Below are 20,410 nucleotides of genomic sequence, written 5' to 3'. Positions count from 1 at the left end.
GTTGGTAAAACTGGTCGGAATTAATCTCGGGAATCGGAGTCCGGGAATGAATCACAGGATTGGGAATCCTTCCTTCCTTCCTTCTCCTTCCTTCTCTCCAGTCCAGGAATAAATCAGTAAGAGGATAATTACCTCTCTCATAATGGAGTCTCTGCGAGGAAGGTCAACTCCGGGTGTGTTGAATCTTGATAGCTTATTAGCTGAGGAGGAGAAGGAATGATTCCTGGATCCTGAATACCGTTTAGAAAATATCTGGAAAGGATCCTAAAAACATCATGGAGTTTAGGGAAATATAAAAAAATATATAATATGTATTTATATTATATAATATTATTATAATATTATATATATAAGGGGATATATATAAACATATATATATATATATTATATATTATATTATATTTTATATATTATATATATATATATATATATATAATATATATATATAGTATATATATATATATGTTTATATTTCCCTAAACTTCCATGATGTTCCAGGATCCTTTCCAGATATTTTCTAAACGGTCATCAGGATCCAGGAATCATTCTGGTATTAAAGTGCATCTATGACGATCCAGGAATAATCTTGGTATTCTAGTGGCCCATCACGATCCAGAAATCACGTTGGTGTTCCAGTGCCCCTATCACGATTCAGGAATCATTCTGTTATTCCAGTGGCCCATCCACGATCCAGAAATCACGTTGGTGTTACCCAGTGACCTATGCTATCCGATTTCATGAATTCAATGGTTGGTATTCCAGTTGCCCCCATCTCCCATCCAAGGAATCATTCTGATTTACTCCAGGCTGCCCCACCACGATCCAGGAATCACGCTCGTATTCCAGTGGCCCGTCACGATCCAGGAATCATTTTGTTATTCCAGTACCCCACCACGATCCTGGAATCAAGTTGGTATCCCAGTGCCCCGTCACGATCCAGGAATCACGCTCGTATTCCAGTGCACCGTCATGATCCTGGAATCACGCTGGTATTCCAGTACCCCTATCATAATCCAGGAATCATTTTGGCTTTCCAGTGCCCCTATCATAATCCAGGAACCATTCTGGAACTCCAGAAACTTCCGACACTTAACCCAAACGGCCAACCTAATCCTGGAAAAATTTCCTACGTTCCCCCTTCATATCCCGGAACGGTTCCAAATACTACCCAAAACCGTCATCACAGTCCTGGAATCATTCCAGAGTTCTCCCAAAGACTCCCTATCAGGTCAATATCATAAGTTAAGCCACTATGAATCACGCCCCCCCCCCTTTCGTGTCGGGCTTAACTTTGATGTCCGAAAGGGTATAATCATTTTTCACTGGCTCCAATCTCTCCAGATTACCGGAACTCGTAGAGAAAGAGGAATTAAGGACGGACCCAAATGCATAATCAAGTTCAAATGGGGCTATCAACCGAGAGAGAGAGAGAGAGGAGAGACGAGAGAAGAGAGAGAGAGAGAGAGAGAGAGAGAGAGAGAGATGGCAATGATGTTGTATTAATCAAAAACTAATTCCTGGGACGGTCCATCGCGGAAGCATAATCACCCAGTCATGAGAGAGAGAGAGAGAGAGAGAGAGAGAGAGAGAGAGAGAGAGAGAGTTATTAGATTAATGAAGTATTAATTCCACGCAGAGTCAATTACAGCGTCAAAATCATCCACTTATCCCAGAGTATTATTGGATCTCGTCAGACGTACGTTGTCGGCAAGGGACAATATTTCTTTTTGGAAACCATTAACCATTTTAAATGGCAAAGTAGCGAGTAAACTAATATGTAACAGTTTTAAAAGACGAAGGAGCATATCTTTAAAGCACAACGTAAACATATAAGCATCCCATTTGCGCAACGAGGTCTAGTAATGGCAGAATTAGATGAATCTTTATAAAAAAAAATTTACACTTCCTGTGGTATACTGTACTGTACTGTTAAGCTGCATCTTTAAAACTTTAAACTCTAATTTCCTATGCCATTGTCTGTCCGTTTCCCTGCCTGTGTCTGTCACAAGCCATATCCCTTGTCCTCTCTGCAAGATTTAATTTACAGAATCTCTCTGCAACAATTTCACCCAACTCCACTTCCCTTGCAAAAGTTCCCCGCAACAAGATCTGTATTAAAACAATATAACACTCGCTGGACGTCGCCGCCTTAGAACTCAAGTCTCAAGTCTGGATCTGAGAAAGGATCATGATGCAATCTTGGTCCGGAGTTTCATTCCAGAGCCTTGGGTGGGAAATCAAATTGTCGTTCTCTTGAATATTCACTCGGGCGAGACCTTGCCGGCGATTTGCTGGCTTATTTCAGTAACTGACGTGAAGCCATTTTTTTTTCTTATTCTGGGAGTCGGTCATTGACACCTTATGATAAATGGACCTTTCAAGGATATAAAGGATTTTCCTTTCGTCGGAATTACGAAACATTTGAACGCCAATTCACACTGATAACACTTAAAATGGTAAATGAAAACATGGCTTAGTATAAAATATTTAAAACTAATTCTAAAAAAATTAAACAGTTGAGAGAGAGAGAGAGAGAGAGAGAGAGAGAGAGAGAGAGAGAGAGAGAGCAGCCCTGTCATCTTCTGTCCGTCATCGTCACATTAGCGGCCTGACAACCGAGTTCTTTTCTCGTTCCATCGTCCTCGGAATCGAAAAATGCCAACAATCAAGTAGATAGAAATAGGATCTCTCTCTCTCTCTCTCTCTCTCTCTCTCTCTCTCTCTCTCTCTCCCCGGTGTCCTTGTGCTCCTATTTATAATCTTTTGAGAGAGAGAGAGAGAGAGAGAGAGAGAGAGAGAGAGAGAGAGAGAGAGAAAGAAGCGAATACCACACGAAAAGAACAAGACTGGATAAAGGCAAAAGCGCTCGGTACTACTATCACCCCATCATTCTCTTGTGGTAATCGCTATATATATATCTATATAATATAATATATATATATATATATGATATATATATATATATATATATATATATATATATATTATATTACATTTAAATACAGAACAGAGACCTACCTTTTCCAGTCGGGGAGAGAGAACACGAAGAAACGGCGGATGGAATGGGAAGTTCTCGGGGAAACTCAGGGACAGGAGAATGTGGTGGACCCCAAGTTCCTGCATATCTCGGTACAGCTCCGAGTCAGAGTCCACGCGAAGCAGTTTCACCTGGAAGGTAGAAAATGGGATAGGAGTCATCAGAACGGTTGAGCCGTATGGGGCTTTAGGGTATAAATGTTTTACTTTATTTATTTATTTACTTTTTTACTTTTTGCAAACGAAGGCACATCTCAGCTTAAGTATATGGTAGTGTTTGTGTATTGTGCATATTTTGAGACAGTGAATAGGCCTGTATAAATAAACTAAGGGCGATGTTTAACATAAATACGAACGCATATGCATCTGACTAAAAACGCCCCCACATACGAAGAGAATCATTATCATTATTGGTTAGTTACCTACTTCTTCGTCGAAAGAAATATCTATCACAAAAGAAAAGTCTACATCCCACGTACAAAATATATCTTTAAAAAAGGGCCAATAGCATCTAAAAATCATATTCAAACAAAGGAAAGTTTCTCACTCACCTAAAAGAAATCTTACTTTCCCAAAAAGAAAGAGGCGAGAATTGGGAAACACTAAAATGGTTCAGTGTCCCTCTTTCAAAATAATTAACTTCAAAAATATTAAGATAAATACAAAAAGGAAAAATTAAGACCCACTGCACCTAAAATCTCATATTTCACATCAAAAACAAAATAACAGTTTCTCAAGGAAAATAAAAATACTTCACATAGGAATGAGGCAAGAATTGTAAACATCAACTAGGTTATTTATATATTTATATATATATATATATATATATATATATATATATATATATATATATACACAAAGGGTTCGAATACTTTAACTGAAACGGGGCTTTTAATTATTATTTTTTTTAATCATTTAACGAACCTCAGGCTTACATCTCTCTCAGGCTACGAAGCCTTTGGTGAATTAGAGCCTCAAGTCGGAAGGTTACAAAAAGCGAGAGGAAACTGAGGCTTCGAAGTCTTATTTGAACAAGGTCAATATAATAATAATAATAATAATAATAATAATAATAATAATAATAATAATAATTAATAATAATAATAATAATAATATTATTATTATTATTATTATTTATTATATTATTAATAATAATAAATAATAATAAGCGTGAATTTCAAGTCAATGGCCCCTTTGGTGGACTGGTTCCATTTTCTTTCATTATCTTGTCGTGCCAGCACATCTGCTATCTTTGGGAAGCTACATTACGAATAGGGCTCATCCCGTTTAATATAATAATAATAATAATAATAATAATAATAATAATAATTAATAATAATAATAATAATAATAATAAAAGGACAAAATCCAACCATTTAGCAGCGAACAATTCCCATCTATACGTCTGCCCTCCATCACATCCTCAGCTTCAATATCCAGCTGACACGGGACTTTACAGGATAAAAAAAAAAAAAAAAAAAAAAAAAAAAAAAAACTCTCGTCCTTAATTTTTGCCGTCATGGCCAAACAAAATACACGTCAATATGCGTAGGCCATATTGAAGTCCCCCCACGTATATATGGCCTTTTATTTTCCGACGTTTTCAGGTATTTTCGAGAGTCGATTTTATGGAACGTGGAGAAATGACGCCGGTTTGAATACATGAACGGCGTTCTCAATAAAAATGAGGTTTTTGCCCAATATGTATTCATTTTTCAATAAAGAATATCTTATAAAATAAGAAAACTTGATAAACATTAGTCTTTTGTCCAAATATTAATTTTTCAGTAAAAAAATAAAAAAAAAGCCACAAGAAGCATTTTTAAATTGTATATCCCACTGCAGATTATAACAACAAAATACTTTATTCTGCAACTTCTGCATTTTCTAAAACCAGTTTGTTCATCTCCAGACTTTGTTAAAACGAATATTTTCTTCGCAATCAGGTCTCCTTCCTTTCATACCTTCCCTAGGCAACATTTCCTGGTGTTCTGTCACATCTGGTGATCTATGGCAACCTCGCTTGTACAATATCTCCTGGTGCTCTGTGGTAACACCCTATCGAGGTGGCAACCTCATCTGGTGCTCTTTGGCAATGCAAACCTCTTCTGGTGCTCTGTGGCAACATCTTTTCTGGTATTCTATGACAACATCTTTTGTGGTGCTCTGTGGCAACATCTTTTCTGGTATTCTATGACAACATCTTTTCTGGTGCTCTATGGCAACCTCTCCTTGTACAATATCGCCTGGTACTCTATGGCAACATCCCCCTCGAGGAGGTAAAACATCTGGTGCTCTGTGACATCTATCCGGTCCTCTATGGCATCATTTTCTGGTGTTCTATGGGAACCTCTACCGGTGCTCTGCGACATCTTTCTGGTGTTCTACGGCAGGATTTTCTGGCGTTCCACGGCAGCCTCTCCTGGTGCCCTATGGCAACCTCTCTCTCTCTCCCGCGAGCCTGCCGGAGATGCCAGACATCAACTGAAACGCATCATCCTCCTCGCTACCAGCGGAGGCTGCCGAACACCGAGCTTATTAAAGAGTTAGGTAACTTCCTGCGAACTCTGTAAAAGTTGATAACGAGATGAAAAGACGTAGGTTCCGTGCCATGAGACGACCACCACCACCATCTCCTCCTCCTCCTCCTACACATCCTCTTCTCATCCTTGGGAAAAGTTAATCGAAAAAAAAAGGAAAAATACACTCGAGGTTGAGATCAAATAAAACAAAAAGAGCTAGCTTGCAACTCACCTTCAAAACCATCTCAGGAGAAGAAGAGAGGAGATATAAAAACAGGTCCATTAAAACTTATAAGACTCTCTCTCTCTCTCTCTCTCTCTCTCTCTCTCTCTCTCTCTCTCTCTCTCTCTCACGGCTTATAACTTTGAATTGCCTCTTCTTCAATACATATTTAAAGTGGGATGTTTTCAGGGGCGAGAGTGGAGCCCTAAAATTCCTGGGCCAGTGGACCAAACGAGAGGAAAGTGAGGCGTGCAAGATGAGATGTGTTTTTTGGGTTTTATATTATAAAAAATACAAATATCGGTTCTTTCTATCAACCGTAATATTATAATATAAAGTAAAAGAGTACAATGTTGTACCAGAAGTCAAGACTCATAATAACAAAGCGAAGTAAGAGGCCCCATTAATATTATAATATTACAGTTATTATTATAAGCAGCATTATTATGTTAACTATCAACATCGCTATTCGTCATTAATACCGATTCTGCTATGGCTTAATTTCAGTGATACATGATATGTGTTATATATATATATATATATATTATATATATATATATATATTTATATATATAATATATAATAATATATATATATAATAATATATATATATATATACATATGTATAAATCTATATTATAGATCTCTATGTATAACTGAATCACGAAAGCTTGGAACGTGATCAATCCATAAATAAAGGTATAAGCTATGAAGGAAACTCCGTTGTTTATCTTTCCTTCGTGGCTTATACCTTTATATATAGATGTCTATATAAATAATATAGAGTATCTGCACTGGACAGCAATGGGTCACGGAAAACAGTCATAAATGAAAGTCAAAGGAAACGTAGACCTCTCCCAATATATATATAAGTAACATTTAAATAAAATCCAAAGGCGGCGCCAATGAAAGCCATGCATGAATATAATGCTGCTATGAAACAGCAAACAGCTGCTGCAAACGCCAGAGCACTGCAACACCAGCAATTAAAAGCTGCAAATGTCACCCTGCGCGACCATGCTCGAACAGAACATTGCAAATCCGTGCAATGTTTGTCTGCAATGCCGTGATGGATGCTAGAGATTTCTTTTTTTCCTTTTCAGTGAGAGAGAGAGAGAGAGAGAGAGAGAGAGAGAGAGAGAGAGAGAGAGTACCTTAGGAGGCAAGCCAGGTGAGGTCTCTCTCTCTCTCTCTCTCTCTCTCTCTCTCTCTCTCTATGGGGCTGCTTTCTTATCTCTTACTCAGTCGAATGCTTTGGGAAATCCCTTCTCTGAATTGTTCCCATGTCCTAAATGTGAGAAAATAACTTATCTCGATTATCAGCATGTCCTAAATGTGGGAAAATAACTTCTCTAAATTATTCTCATGTCCTAAATGTGGGGGGAATAACTTCTCCCAGTTATTTACATGTCCTATGTGGGAAAATAACTTCTCAATAATTCCCATGTCCTAAATGTTGGACAATAACTTCTCTCAATAATTCCCATGCCCTAAATGTGGGAAAATAACTTATCTCGATTATTCGCATGTCCTAAATGTGGGAAAATAACTTCTCTAAATTATTCTCATGTCCTAAATGTGGGAAAATAACTTCTCTCAATTTTTCCTCATGTCCTAAAAGTGGGAAAATAACTTCTGTAAATTATTTACATGTTATAAATTTGGGGAAATAATTTACACCGTTTATTCCCAAACCTAAAAACTGATCCAGTCACTTTCCACACAACAAACGTCCAAAAAAACATAAATAAATAAATAAATAAAATAAAATAAAAATTCTCTGGCCCTCCGTTCTATAAGCGCAAAATAATTCCCCTCCCAAGCTTATAGCTATAAACTTCCACCATTAACGAACTCCTAGGAGAGAGAGAGAGAGAGAGAGAGAGAGAGAGAGAGAGAGAGAGAGAGAGAGAGAGAGAGAGAGTATAAGTTTCTAGGTCCTGGGTCGAATGGACTAACTTCTACTCGACTGTATTCTGTTCCTCTCACCTCACATCATTTGCATAACACGGTGTGGCGAATACCGATATAAGAGAGAGAGAGAGAGAGAGAGAGAGAGAGAGAGAGAGAGAGAGAGAGAGAGGGGGGGGGGATTACTGTTCCTCCAAGGATCGTAATTTGCGTCGTAAAATACGACACTGTAAAGATGTTGTAACTTCTATCGGATACGAATTGTCCTGAGGTCAGCAGATTCCGAAACTGATAAGCAATTCTGTATTCAATCAATGGGGGGGATCTCTCTCTCTCTCTCTCTCTCTCTCTCTCTCTCTCTCTCTCTCTGCTTTAGCAATTTAATTTAGCTTACTTTAATTGTCTTTGCTCTCTCCCCGCGTCTAGGAATTGAAGGTAAAAATATAAAAACATTTATATAATCATAAACTTATGCTTTCAACAGCTCAGTAGAATGTCAAATCGTATTTGCAGCTTACAAAACAAAAGAAGATTATAAATATATCAAGAATTCCACGAAATAATAAAATTCACGATCTTATTATTATTATTATTATTATTATTATTATTATTCTATTATTATTATTATTATTATTATTATTTATTATTCAAAAGAAGATGACTCTATTCATACAGAAGAAACTCACCACAGGGCCACTAACTTGAAAAATTCTTTACGCTCCCAAAGAATATTACGGTGTTGTAAGAAAAACAGATAGATAAATAAATAAATAAATAAATAAATAATTAAAATATAGACAAAAATAAATAACTAAAACATTAAAAATACAATGAGAACAATATCATGGAAGGAATGCATTGCATCTTCAGTTGGACTCCTGAAGAAGCTCCAGTTGGACTTCTGAAGCTCCAGTTGGACTTCTGAAGAAGCTCCAGTTGGATTCTGATGAAGCTCCAGCAGTGGACTTCTGATGAAGCTTTGCGGCAGTGGACTTCTGAAGAACGTTTAGAAGAAGAGAAGCATCCAGTTCGGAGCTCCTGAAAGAACAGCTCCAGTTGAACATCCCGACTCTGAGAAGCTCCAGTTGCGACTCTGAGAAGCTCCAGTTGGACTTCTGAAGAATCTCAATGCTTCTGAAGAAGCTCCAGTTGGCAACTCCTTGAGAAGTCCAGTTGGACTTCTGAGAAGCTCCAGTTGGACTTGAAGAAGCAATTCAAGTGCAACTTCTGAAGAAGCTTCAGTTGGACTTCTGAAGAAGCTCCAGTTGGACTTCTGAAGAAGCTCCAGTTGGACTTCTGAAGAAGCTCCAGTTGGACTTCTGAAGAAGCTCCAGTTGGACTTCTGAAGAAGCTCCAGTTGGACTTCTGAAGAAGCTCCAGTTGGACTTCTGAAGAAGCTCAGTTTGGGACTCTGAGAAAAAGCTCCAGTTGTTCGAACTCCATTTGGAGAAGCTCCAGTTGGACCTCTGAGGAGCTCCAGTTGGACTTCTGAGGGAAGCTCCAGTTGGACTTCTGAAGAAGCTTCAGTTGGACTCCTGAAGAAGCTTTCAAAAAAAGTTTGACTTCTGGAAGAAGCTCCAGTTGGACTCCCTGAAGAAGCAGTTGGCCGAACTCCTTGGACTGAAAAGAAGCAGTTTGGACTTCTGAAGAAGCTCCAGTTGGACTTCTGAAGAAGCTTCAGTTGGACTCCTGAAGAAGCTCCAGATGGACTTCTGAAGAAGCTTCAGTTGGACTTTGAAGAAGCTCCAGTTGGACTCCTGAAGAAGCTCCAGTTGGAATTCTGAAGAAGCTCCAGTTCGAACTTCTTGGAGAAGCTCCGAGGTTGAACTTCTTTGGATGAAGAACTCCAGTGGACTTCTGAAGAAGCGAGTTGGACTCCTGAAGAAGCTCCAGTTGGAACATCCCCAAGAGGGAGGCTATTCCAAAGTCCAACGGCGTGACGAGGAATAAAAAAAGGAAAATCTGGAACTTTGGAGAAGTTGGACAGCGAAGCAGCAGCACATTTATGCCGTATTGGTGCTTATGCTCAGCGAATCGAGTCGACCTCGGTGTTCGAATACTTTTGGAAAAAGTGACAACCAAGAGGCCAGCGTTTGACGGTAGATCATCGTTATTCTTTCGGAACGTTTAGAGAGAGAGAGAGAGAGAGAGAGAGAGAGAGAGAGAGAGAGAGAGAGAGAGAGAGAGAGCATTTGATGCACTTCTCAACGTAATCAGGGTTTTCCATTTCTGGTTTCAAATGCTCGCTTTCAGGAAGACCCCTCCCCCCCAAAAAAAAGGAGGGGTTAGGGCTGGTTATAATTACGTTTATCAAAAAAATTAATAAATTCTATAATCAATAATAATTTTTTTTATTACGATGGGGTTATTTCCGATCATACAAAAAGTCTACTGTCGCCATGTTTCAAGATTATGAAAAATTGGTGAAGGCATGGAAATCTGCAACGTCATGATACCCTGACATTTTCGGGGCATGTGGGTATGTGTCTGTGGGCCTGTGTTATCAAGTGCCAGACGCAAGAACATGGCTAACCTTGACCTCAAATAAAATAAAAACTACTTGGGACAGATGGCTTCAATTTGGTATGTTTGATGATTAGAGGGTGGATGATCAAACGTACCAAGTTTGCAAGCCCCTCTAGCTGATGAAGTTTAGAGTTTAAAATAAAATACAAAACTGGAATCCTCTGATGGGAATCGCATCTTAATATATATCTATGTATATATATATATATATATAGATATTAATATTAATAATACATATATATATATATATATATAATAATATATATATAATAATAGAATATTTAATATTATTGAATCTAGACCAAGTCTGAGAGAGATAATAGTGGGACCTAGTAAGATATGTCCCCTACTTTGAAAAAAGTGAGGAATTCCTACCTGAGCCTCCTAACCCCCCTTTTGGCATATATTCTCCACTCCTACCTCCTTTTATCAAATCTACCTCTACTTTTACTACTTCTACTTCATTGACTCTACCTAAGCAAGTGTTATCTTACTTATCCAATATCTTTCTTTCCTCCTCTGCCCTCTGCCCTTCTTCTTTCCTTCCTTCCTTTCTTCCTCCCTTCATTACCTACCTCCTTCCTCCTTCCTCGCCTCTCCTTCCCTCTCTCCCTCCCTTCCTCCTTCCCAAGGGTTATCCTTGTGAGTGAAACTTGCATCAATTTGTGTTAACCGTTAATTTTCTCTCTCTCTCTCCATCAATCGTCTCGCTCTCTTCACTTAACTCGCGATCTCGTTCATCTCGACTCTCTCGTCTCTCTCGTCTCTCTCGTCTGAATCCTCCTCTTTCATTCCCTCGTTTCGTCCTCTCTCTCCTCGCTCTCTTTCAGTTTCAAAAGAATTAAGATTAGATTATGGACGTCTTGTTGGAACAACTTTTCACCAAGAATGGTTTTCAATATCAAAATATTGTTTAAAAATTTAAAAAAAGTTTTTAGTGTGGGAATTATAGCAGTCTTGCTATCGTCCCCTTATGGCCATAAGGTGGAGGTTTAAAGTATTGCTTATCATTTTTTTTTTCTTTTTTTTTCTAATCACACTACCCTCCAACTTCGATTGGGCTGATACTTGTATAGTCTGGGGTGGGTTTCCGGGGTTTGCAATCCTGCCGTCCGTTTCGTAGTCCATCACTTTTTCTTAACTCTGGTGGCGCCGTTTCCGTTTCTAAGGATCACCACTTCTTCTGCATGAGTCCTGGAGCTACTTCAGCCTCTTTTTTTGTTTTCTAGATTCCTTTTCAGGGTATCGTTGGGATCGGTGCCTAGGGTGCTCCTATGATTATGGGTAAACGATTTCCCCACTGGCATATCCGTATCCTCCTTCTTTATTTCTATTTTGTGCAGATTCTTGAATACTTATCCCATTTTTTCCCCTCTTCTTTCTCCTTTCAACTCTGGTGTGTCCCATGGTACTGCGTAGACAATCAATGAGTTGATAAAACTTTCTTTTTCTTTTTCTTCTTGCTTTTATCAATCAACGTCACGTCATGGGTCTATTTTGCGTGACGTTTGATTGACAAAATTAATTATTATTATTATTCTTATTCTTATTATTCATTTATTATTATTATTATTATTATTCCAGAATACGAAACCCTATTCATATTATTCAAAGATTTAATTTCCAAAATCGTCCAAATCCTTAAAACGATTTTTCAGTTTTCTATCTCAAAACAACTAAACAACGTCCGGCCCCCATAAGGGACGTTTAGGTTGCTTTTCCCAGTGCACCTCATGCGGTGCACTTGCAAAGCATTACGCTAGGTCCTTTGGGCAGCGTCCAATCCTTAAAGGTTCCCTAGCTGCAACAACTTTTTAAATTCCTTTTACTGTACCTCCAGTTCGTTTATCCGCCCTTTTCTTCAATTGTTTCATGGGCTACTAGTTTCATTGGCTACTGCTAGGTATTCCTCATGGTTTACAACATTTCAAGGCTTTGAAATGACCTCACAGGGTCCAGCGCCTGGCCCTGTGGCCTTAAATTTCAAGCTTATTTACCCTATCGACCGAGATTAATGCAACCTAGATACCTCTCTCTCCGTCCGTTCACTCCTCATCTCGGTCGACCTTTCTCTCTTCTCCTCTCGGCCGACATTCTCATCTCCATCTCTCCTCCATCGCTCTCCTCTCTCCTCCTCCTTCTGTTCTTCTCAAATCTCTCTCTTCGTCAATGTCACACTCTCCACTCTCCTCCTCTCCTCCTCGGGTCTCTCTCTCCTCTCTCTCCGCTCGCCCTTCCTCTTCCCTCCTCCTCCCTTCGTCTCCCCTCTCCCTGAAAAGAAATTTGTAGTTTCAATTTTCAATTTTCAATTTCTGTTCTCCCCCCCTCTTCTCTCTCTCTCTTCTGGCTGCCTCTCTCTCTCCTGCTAAAACAAGCGTCGAAGACGAAACTTCTTAAAAAGAATATTTTCTTCTCAATTTCTCGAAGTTTTCGTAAACAAGAACTGAAGTTCCTACCAATAAAAAGTTCCCCCCTCTTCCCCCCCCCCCTTTCCCCCCCCCCCCCCGTTTCCCCAACTTTCCGAAAGATTCAAGGGGGGATCGTGGCCTCGTCATTTTTCGTACCTCTGCATATCATCTCCAGCCTCCAAGGAGGACTGGAGTCTTGTTTAGTGGGTTCTTCCTTTCCCTCGATTCGCCTTCTTATTGTTATTATTGTTTTTTTTTTATTAATTGTTTTTTTGAGAGAGAGAGAGAGAGAAGAGAGAGAGAGAGAGAGAGAGAGAGAGAGAGCCAACAAATCCAAGGGGTGGGGGGGGGGGGAGAGGGGGAGAGAGAGAGAGCCAACAAATTCCACCCACTCCCCCCTCCCTCTCCCTCTCTCAGAGATAAAAATAACGAAAACATTTTTGTTATCAGTTGAGAAGAGAACGCCGCTGACCCCAGACCTAATAAGTTTGGTTTTTTGGGTTTGGGAAAGAATTATTGCAATTTATCTGGAAAAACTTCCGGTGTCTTTGGTGAATCGGGAGGAGGCGGAGGAGGGAAGGAGGAGGAGGAGGGGTGAAGGGGAGGGAGGAGGTGGCGTAAGGTAGGAGGGCAGGAAGGGAGGAGGGGGAGGGGTGGTTTTCAGCCGACCGTAATTTAATGGCCAGGCAGTGAATTGCCACGACCAGAAGGGAACCATTAATGGCGGATCCCAACACAAATCGCTCTCTCTCTCTCTTCTTGTCTCCTCTCTCTCGGTTCTCTCCTCCACCTCTCCCCTCCCTCGGTCTTCTCCACCTTCTTCTCCTTCTTCATCCGAGTTCATCTCTCTCCGTTTCTGTTACCAATAATATTGGGAAAAACGGTCCACGATTCCGAATAACACCGTAAAAATTTTTTTTTCGTCTTCACCAAAATTTTAAAATTTTAAACCCAGATTTTTCATTCCAAAGAAATACGTCACCCGAAACTTTTTATTTCACTGTTATTTTGCCTTTCCTGTACAATTTAAAATTAAAATGAAATCAGGGAATTTCGTTAGAATAAATTAAAATAAATATGCCATATTTTATTATTTAAATTTAGAAATAAATTTTTCTGCACTGTTTAAAAAAAACCACGCACATCAATTATATTCTTTTTTTATATTTTCAATTCTAATAAATTAGAATTCATTAAACATCCCATCCTAAAAGAAATTTTTGTTGTTTTTTTCAATTTTCAACGTCGACGCGAAAGCACCTTTTTTGTTTTTTCCAAGACCTTTTTTTAGGCTCTTCCATAGGTAGACCTTTCTTACCCCTTCTTAACCCACGCCCCTCAAACAAACGACGACCAAAATGGTAGCTATGGCTGACGAGACAGAAGTAAAATCCAAGTGCTTCACTTCATTTATTTACTTATTAGCTGTCATCAGTGGGGCCATTTGCTTAACTCGTAAATAACAAACAGAACGGAACTTCGTGACGACAATTTATCTCTTCTCGTGCAATTCATGAACTGTACACTAATTTGGGTAATTGGACATCTTTAGCGCGCTATTAGTTTGTTTGTTTATTTCAACTGGCTCCTTTCCACGAGCGAGAGAGAAAGGAGGAATGAAGATAGAGGAGAGGATAGAGAGAAGGAGAGAGGATGGTGGGGTTTATATGCGAATAAATTGCAAAGTTCGATTCCTTCCCCTCCCTTCTCCTCCCCCGAGGTAACATACACCAATAGGAAGAGGAAAAAAGAGAAGATTGGGCGCTGGACGCGTAAATCCCCCCCTCCCCTGGAGAGTAGGAGAGGGAGAGGAGAAGAGAGAAATACGGGATGAGAAGACGAGATGAGAGAGAGAGAGAGATTTATTGGTGCGGATATTGTTCAAGACAATGAAGTGGCCCCGAACTAACATAACTGAAAACATACCAACTGATGAGAGAGAAGAGAGAGAGAGAGGAGAGAGAAGAGAAGAAGACGAGGGATAGGAGGAAGAGGGGGGAATGAGGACGAGAGAGGCGAGTTGGTTATGTGGTTAGCAATGGCTCTCGTTCGTACCCCTTCACGACTAGCTGGGTAGATGGGTGTGGGGGACGGCGGCATGCCGGGGGTGGAACGATCCAACGGAGACCGGGGGTTGCAAAGATAGAGCAAAGCTAGTGCTCTGAGGATTTTTCTCATACCATTACCTACCACACTCCATACCACGTATTGTTTTTATAAAAATAACGCGTATTGCAGTTCAAAATAAGTCCCTTAATCATTTCAATTATTCTAGCCAAGATTTCTAAGATGTTATCTCTGCTGAAGTTAATGCTCGATCCTTATCCCCGTATGTATTATACATTTACACACATACACATGTATATATACACTCACACATTCATCAACACGCGGAAATAGCTTTGTAAATAAACTCGCACGCGCAGTAATAATAGCTCCCGGTGCTGCAATGCGATGTATGGATGCAAGGTTTTAATCCAATAGAGATATCTGTAATGGAAAATCATAAACTATGGTCCACCCCATACTAGACTCCCTAGATTACACCCTTTGGAGAGGGGTACAGTGCAAATAAATTGCCTAGATTAAACAATACGTATATATATGTTTGTGTATAACTGAATCACGAAAATTAGGAACGTGATAAATCCATAAATAAAGATATATGCCACGAAGGAAAATAAACGACGGAGTACCCGCGAGACCTTTCGAGTGTTTAAAACGTCCTTTACTAAGCAGATGAACTGACATACATGAGGAAAAGGACAATACAAGAAGATTCGTATAACTGACAGATAGGGATTATAAAGAGATTAGTACCTAGAATCCGACACACCTGGAAGATGAGTAACCTTCCCAAACAAGCATAAATATTCTGTAAAAACTGGGCAAACATCTAATGCAATATTCATTCATTTAAGTGAAAACAACCACCGAATAAATTGGGTTGGTAGTTCAGTAATTGCAAGGTCAAGAGATGTCTTATCACGAAATCTTTTAGAATCTGCTTTAATACAACTTACTTTTCAGTGTAATTTCAATGTTAGTCGTGGCCTTTTTCATTTAGACCCTTGTATTTGTAACATGTTTAAGAATGACCTCAAAGATTTAATTACTGACTTAAATCAAAAATTTAGTTGCCTTAGAGTTATCTCGTTGTAATGTAGTCTAAAATGTATTGTGAATAGTATTGTGAATATGGTTTTGTTTACCAAGTTCTGAATAGCTGTCACCTACAATCCTTTAATTGTCTTGTCCTTGTATCTGAGATGATTGTCTTAAGTTTTAATTGCACCCATTGTTTATGCTTGTTTGGGAAGGTTACTCATCTTCCAGGTGTGTCGGATTCTAGGTACAATCTCTTATAATCCCTATCTGTCAGTTATACGAATCTTCTTGTATTGTCTTTTTCCTCATGTATGTCAGTTCATCTGCTAAGTAAAGGACGTTTAAACGTCGAAAGGTCTCGCTGGTACTCCGTAGTTTATTTTCCTTCGTGGCATATATCTTTATTTATATATGTATGTATATATATATGTGTATATGCAAATACATTCTTCTGTTAAAACAGGATACGTCTCAAGTATAAAAGGCCCATTAAAACACCCTGGTTTATAGCTAAAATAAGGGATACTATTATATCTAGGGATATTGGAAGTTAGCCCACCAAAATATCATCCTTAGGTTTAAATCAGAGCGTTTTAATGGGCCTTTTATACTTGAGACATAATTTATATGTATATTTATATGTATGTATGTATGTATGTATGTATGTATGTATGTATGTATGTATGTAATATATATATATATATTATATATATATGACATATGAGGTGGAACCTCATTACATATTTCCCATACTATACAGACAAAACTCTCTCTCTCTCTCTCTCTTCTACTCTCTCTCTCTCTCTCCTCTCTTCCTTAGAAGTCTGAAACTCTCTCCTCGTCCACTAGCCAACCTGAAACCCAATGCAAATAAAATCATACCATAGCAGACTGATATATATACACCAAAAGCCTTCCTGCGGAAGCTAACGAAGCAAGACTTCTCATATTCCCCCTATTGCCTCTCTTATTCCCTTCCTCTTTCCCCTCGTTCCAGCACGTTTATCCCCTTTACCGAAGAAGGGGAATGTAAGAGCCCATTCCCCAAAGAGGATATTCTTTCCCACATTCTAAAGGTCTTCCCCATTTCAGCAACCCTTTAGAAGGCGTTCGTAAGGAGGAGTATTAACTGACTTGAGTTCCACCATTCCCCAATCTAAGGGGGACACGGGAACCCCAACCCCTTCCTCCCCAAAAGGGAGGCCTCCTCAGCTTACTTTCGCCACAACCCCAACACGAAATGCGACCCCACGTCCCTAACTAGGGATCCTAGACCCACAACTACAGGGGATCTTAAGACACAACATCATAACATCCGCGAGTCTCTCCAAGTATCCAAAATCTCAAATAGGAGTCGAATCTTAGGACCCTCTCTTCTTAACCCCACTTAGGAAAAGGGGGTTTACAACCCCTTTTCAACCCCAGTGGGTTACACACCACCCCTCCCACCATTCCCCCGGGGGGGGAAGACTCCTCGATCCTCCCATGAGTCAGAGGCGTAGATCCCGAGGTATACACTTTTCTAGGATATCCCCCAAAGAACGACCAGTTCCTACAGGAACTCCCAACTCCTTTCCCCTTGAGCAGCGAGGGAGAATAGCAGGCACTCCTCTTATTTTTAACGAGGAGGAGGAGGAGGAGGAGGAGGAGGTCCTACCTTCCCCATCCCATGGGGATGGGGAAGTTCGTCTCTCGCTTTAACAAGAGAGTCAATCTTATTGATTTTAGAAGTAAGGTTAGGAGCGAAGGATACGTGGAGGAGGAGGAGGAGGAGGCAGGGCAGCACACACACACACACACACACACACACACACACACACAGAAGGATACAATAAAGGAAGAATGAGTGAGTATGAGAAACAATCAAATGAGGGAGAGAGAGAGAGAAACTTAAGAGGAAGGACGAAAACGTGAACAAGAGAGGAGAGAAAGTCCTTGAGCAGAGAGAGAGAGAAGAGTGTTGAGCAGAGAGAGAGAGAGAGAGAGACTCTCACATAAAGGCGAGCATAGAAGGGGTGTGTGATATATGGTGTAATAGGCAAAGGGGGAGCGGGAGACAGAGGACATAAAAGGAAAATGGAATAACGGCAAGTAATTATAGAGGGAAACAGTAATAACAGCGTGCTGATAAATAAACAAATAAAGATGAGGGTGTTAAAAGAAAGCGAAATATATATATATATATATATATATATATATATATATATATAGAGAGAGAGAGATGAGAGAGAGAGAGAGAGAGAGAGATATACGAAAGGCGACGAAGAAAAAACAACGACGGAAAATAAGAGAAAAGGGATTAAAACAGATAACAGGAGAAGAACGGAACGTACAATAGAAGGAGGAGGAGAGAGAGAGAGAGGAAAGAAATAAGAGAATACAAAACGCGAAGAACGACAGAAACCCAGAGCGAAGAGCGAACACTTCGGATGGTGAGCGCATGGAGAGGCAGAGACGAGAGTTCGAATCCCGAACTGAGAGGGGGGTAAATTAATTTTTTCTTATTTATTCCCCTTCGGAATTCAAGGTTTTCAGTGGAAATTGTTTTCTAATGCAAAAAGCATATAAAAATCATATATAATATAAATGTATATATATTACTATATATATATATATTATATCATATTATATAAAGACTTGCGGGAAATGAAATCTTGTGGGTCAAAATGAAAAAAACAAAAAATTATTTAAAAGAATAAATAGATAGATAATTTCTAAAGAGCACAATATTGGATCTTGTGGGATTAAAATATAAAAAAATAATTTGAAATAAATAAAGAAAATCTATAGAGCAAAATATTGGATCTTGTGGGTTCAAAATATAAAAAAAAATAAAAAATAAAAAAATAAAAAAATAAAAATAAAACCCAAATAGCAAAATATTGGATCTTGTGGGATCAAGATATCAAAAATATTTAAAAATTAATAAATAAAAATCTAATGAGCAAAATAGTGGCTCTTGTGTGCTCTAAATATAAAAAAATTAATAAAAATAAATAAATAACATTCCAGAGAGCAAAATATTGGATCATGTGGGTAAAAAATTATAAAAAATAATAAAAAATAAAAAAAATAAATAAATAAACGCTTAAAGAGCAAAATATTGGATCTTTTGCGTTTAAAATATAAAAAAATAATAATAAAATAAATAAAATCCAAAGAGCAAAATATTGGATCTTGTGGGATCAAGATATCAAAAAATAATAAAAGAAATGAATAAAACTGCAAAGAGCAAAATATTGGATCTTGTGTGTTCAAAATATTAAAAAAAATTATAAATAATAAAATAAATAAAACGCCAAGAAGCAAAATATTGGCCATTCTTTGCCAAGCGATCAAACCAAAACAAACCACCACCCATTGGAAAAGCTACTGTGCAATGGCTGCCCCAAAGTGGATGTTTTTCTTTTTTCTCGCACGTGACACCAAAACACAATACTTGATATTGCTCTCTTCGTCAGGTCCCTTAATGGGAAAGTCAGGTCTGCCATTTACCTGCTTCTCCGTCTCGCTAAAATGTCTGTCTCCGAGAGGAATAAAAAAAAATGAAGAGATATGGGACGTTTTTCTTTCTTGTGAGAATTTAACAACTGGAGGAATTATTATTTATTATTTTTGTTTATTTTTTAAAGGGTTTGTATTGATGACAGAACTGTACCTTGATGTGGATTTATGCAAATAATGAAGGAATGACACATGATCTTTAAAATTGAATGGTAATAGTTAAGATGTTATAAGACGTAATTTATTTTGTTTAAATAAATTCCTGTTCTCTCTCTCTCTCTCTCTCTCTCTCTCTCTCTCTCTCTCTCTCTCTCTCTCTCTCTCTAACTATATACAACAGAATGTATTGCAGAAAATTCCTGTGTTTTCTCTCTCTATATTCCTATATATAACAGACTATTATACATATCAATATAGATAGAAATACATACAATACATACATACATACATACATAATATATATATATATATATATATTCCTATATATAACAGGATATATACATATCTATATAATACAGGGGGGGGGGGGGCTAATAATACAACAAATCTTATAATATATATATAGATATACATACATACATACATATATATATATATATATATATATATATATATATATATCTATATATCACTGCAGAGTATTCTTTAACTAAAACACAAATCTCTGAAATATATATATATATATATATATATATATATATATATATATATCTATATATATATATATGAGACCATGCACTACACAGTATTCTTTCATTAAAATACAAATCTCTGTACAAACTGCATTTTTCACTCAGCAGCGGAAAGACCCTAACAAAGTAGGGAGGCAGAATGTATCCCTCTTCTGCACAGACAATAAATACGAAATGGCTTTAAAATTTAAGGCTATCTTAAAAAATAAAAAAATATATTCAAATATATCTCGTCCCGGGGATGAAAAATCCTTATTTTACTTTTCCTGGATACCTTCGCTTGCATTACTTTTCATTTATTTAATTTTTTTTTTCCGTAATGCTTTGAACGTCCGCCCAGAATTTTTGCTTCCATAAAACATTTGCCCAGAATGGCTCATGTGAGGGAAGTGTGTTTTTACTATGAATAATAACGAGCGCTTGAAGCTGCCCTGCCAGGGGTCTCTGGAAGGACGCTACATGGCAACTGTGCGGTCGCTC

At 38.3% G+C, this 20,410-nt stretch overlaps 1 protein-coding gene across 1 annotated transcript in view; it reads right to left on the bottom strand.

The window, feature by feature from the left end:
• LOC135205267 (ubiquitin-conjugating enzyme E2Q-like protein CG4502) overlaps window positions 1-20,410 on the bottom strand; it is a gene marked incomplete at its 5' end in the record, with an annotated part of 79,022 nt that overhangs the window by 42,401 nt on the left and 16,211 nt on the right. Inside the window, 1 exon segment of the mRNA XM_064235632.1 lies at window positions 3,019-3,168. Within this exon segment, the coding sequence (XP_064091702.1) occupies window positions 3,019-3,168 (150 nt within the window).

This window comes from Macrobrachium nipponense, chromosome 49 (genome assembly GCF_015104395.2).
Source record: "Macrobrachium nipponense isolate FS-2020 chromosome 49, ASM1510439v2, whole genome shotgun sequence".
Lineage (NCBI taxonomy): Eukaryota > Metazoa > Arthropoda > Malacostraca > Decapoda > Palaemonidae > Macrobrachium > Macrobrachium nipponense.
This window is presented reverse-complemented; position numbering and strand designations above follow the sequence as displayed.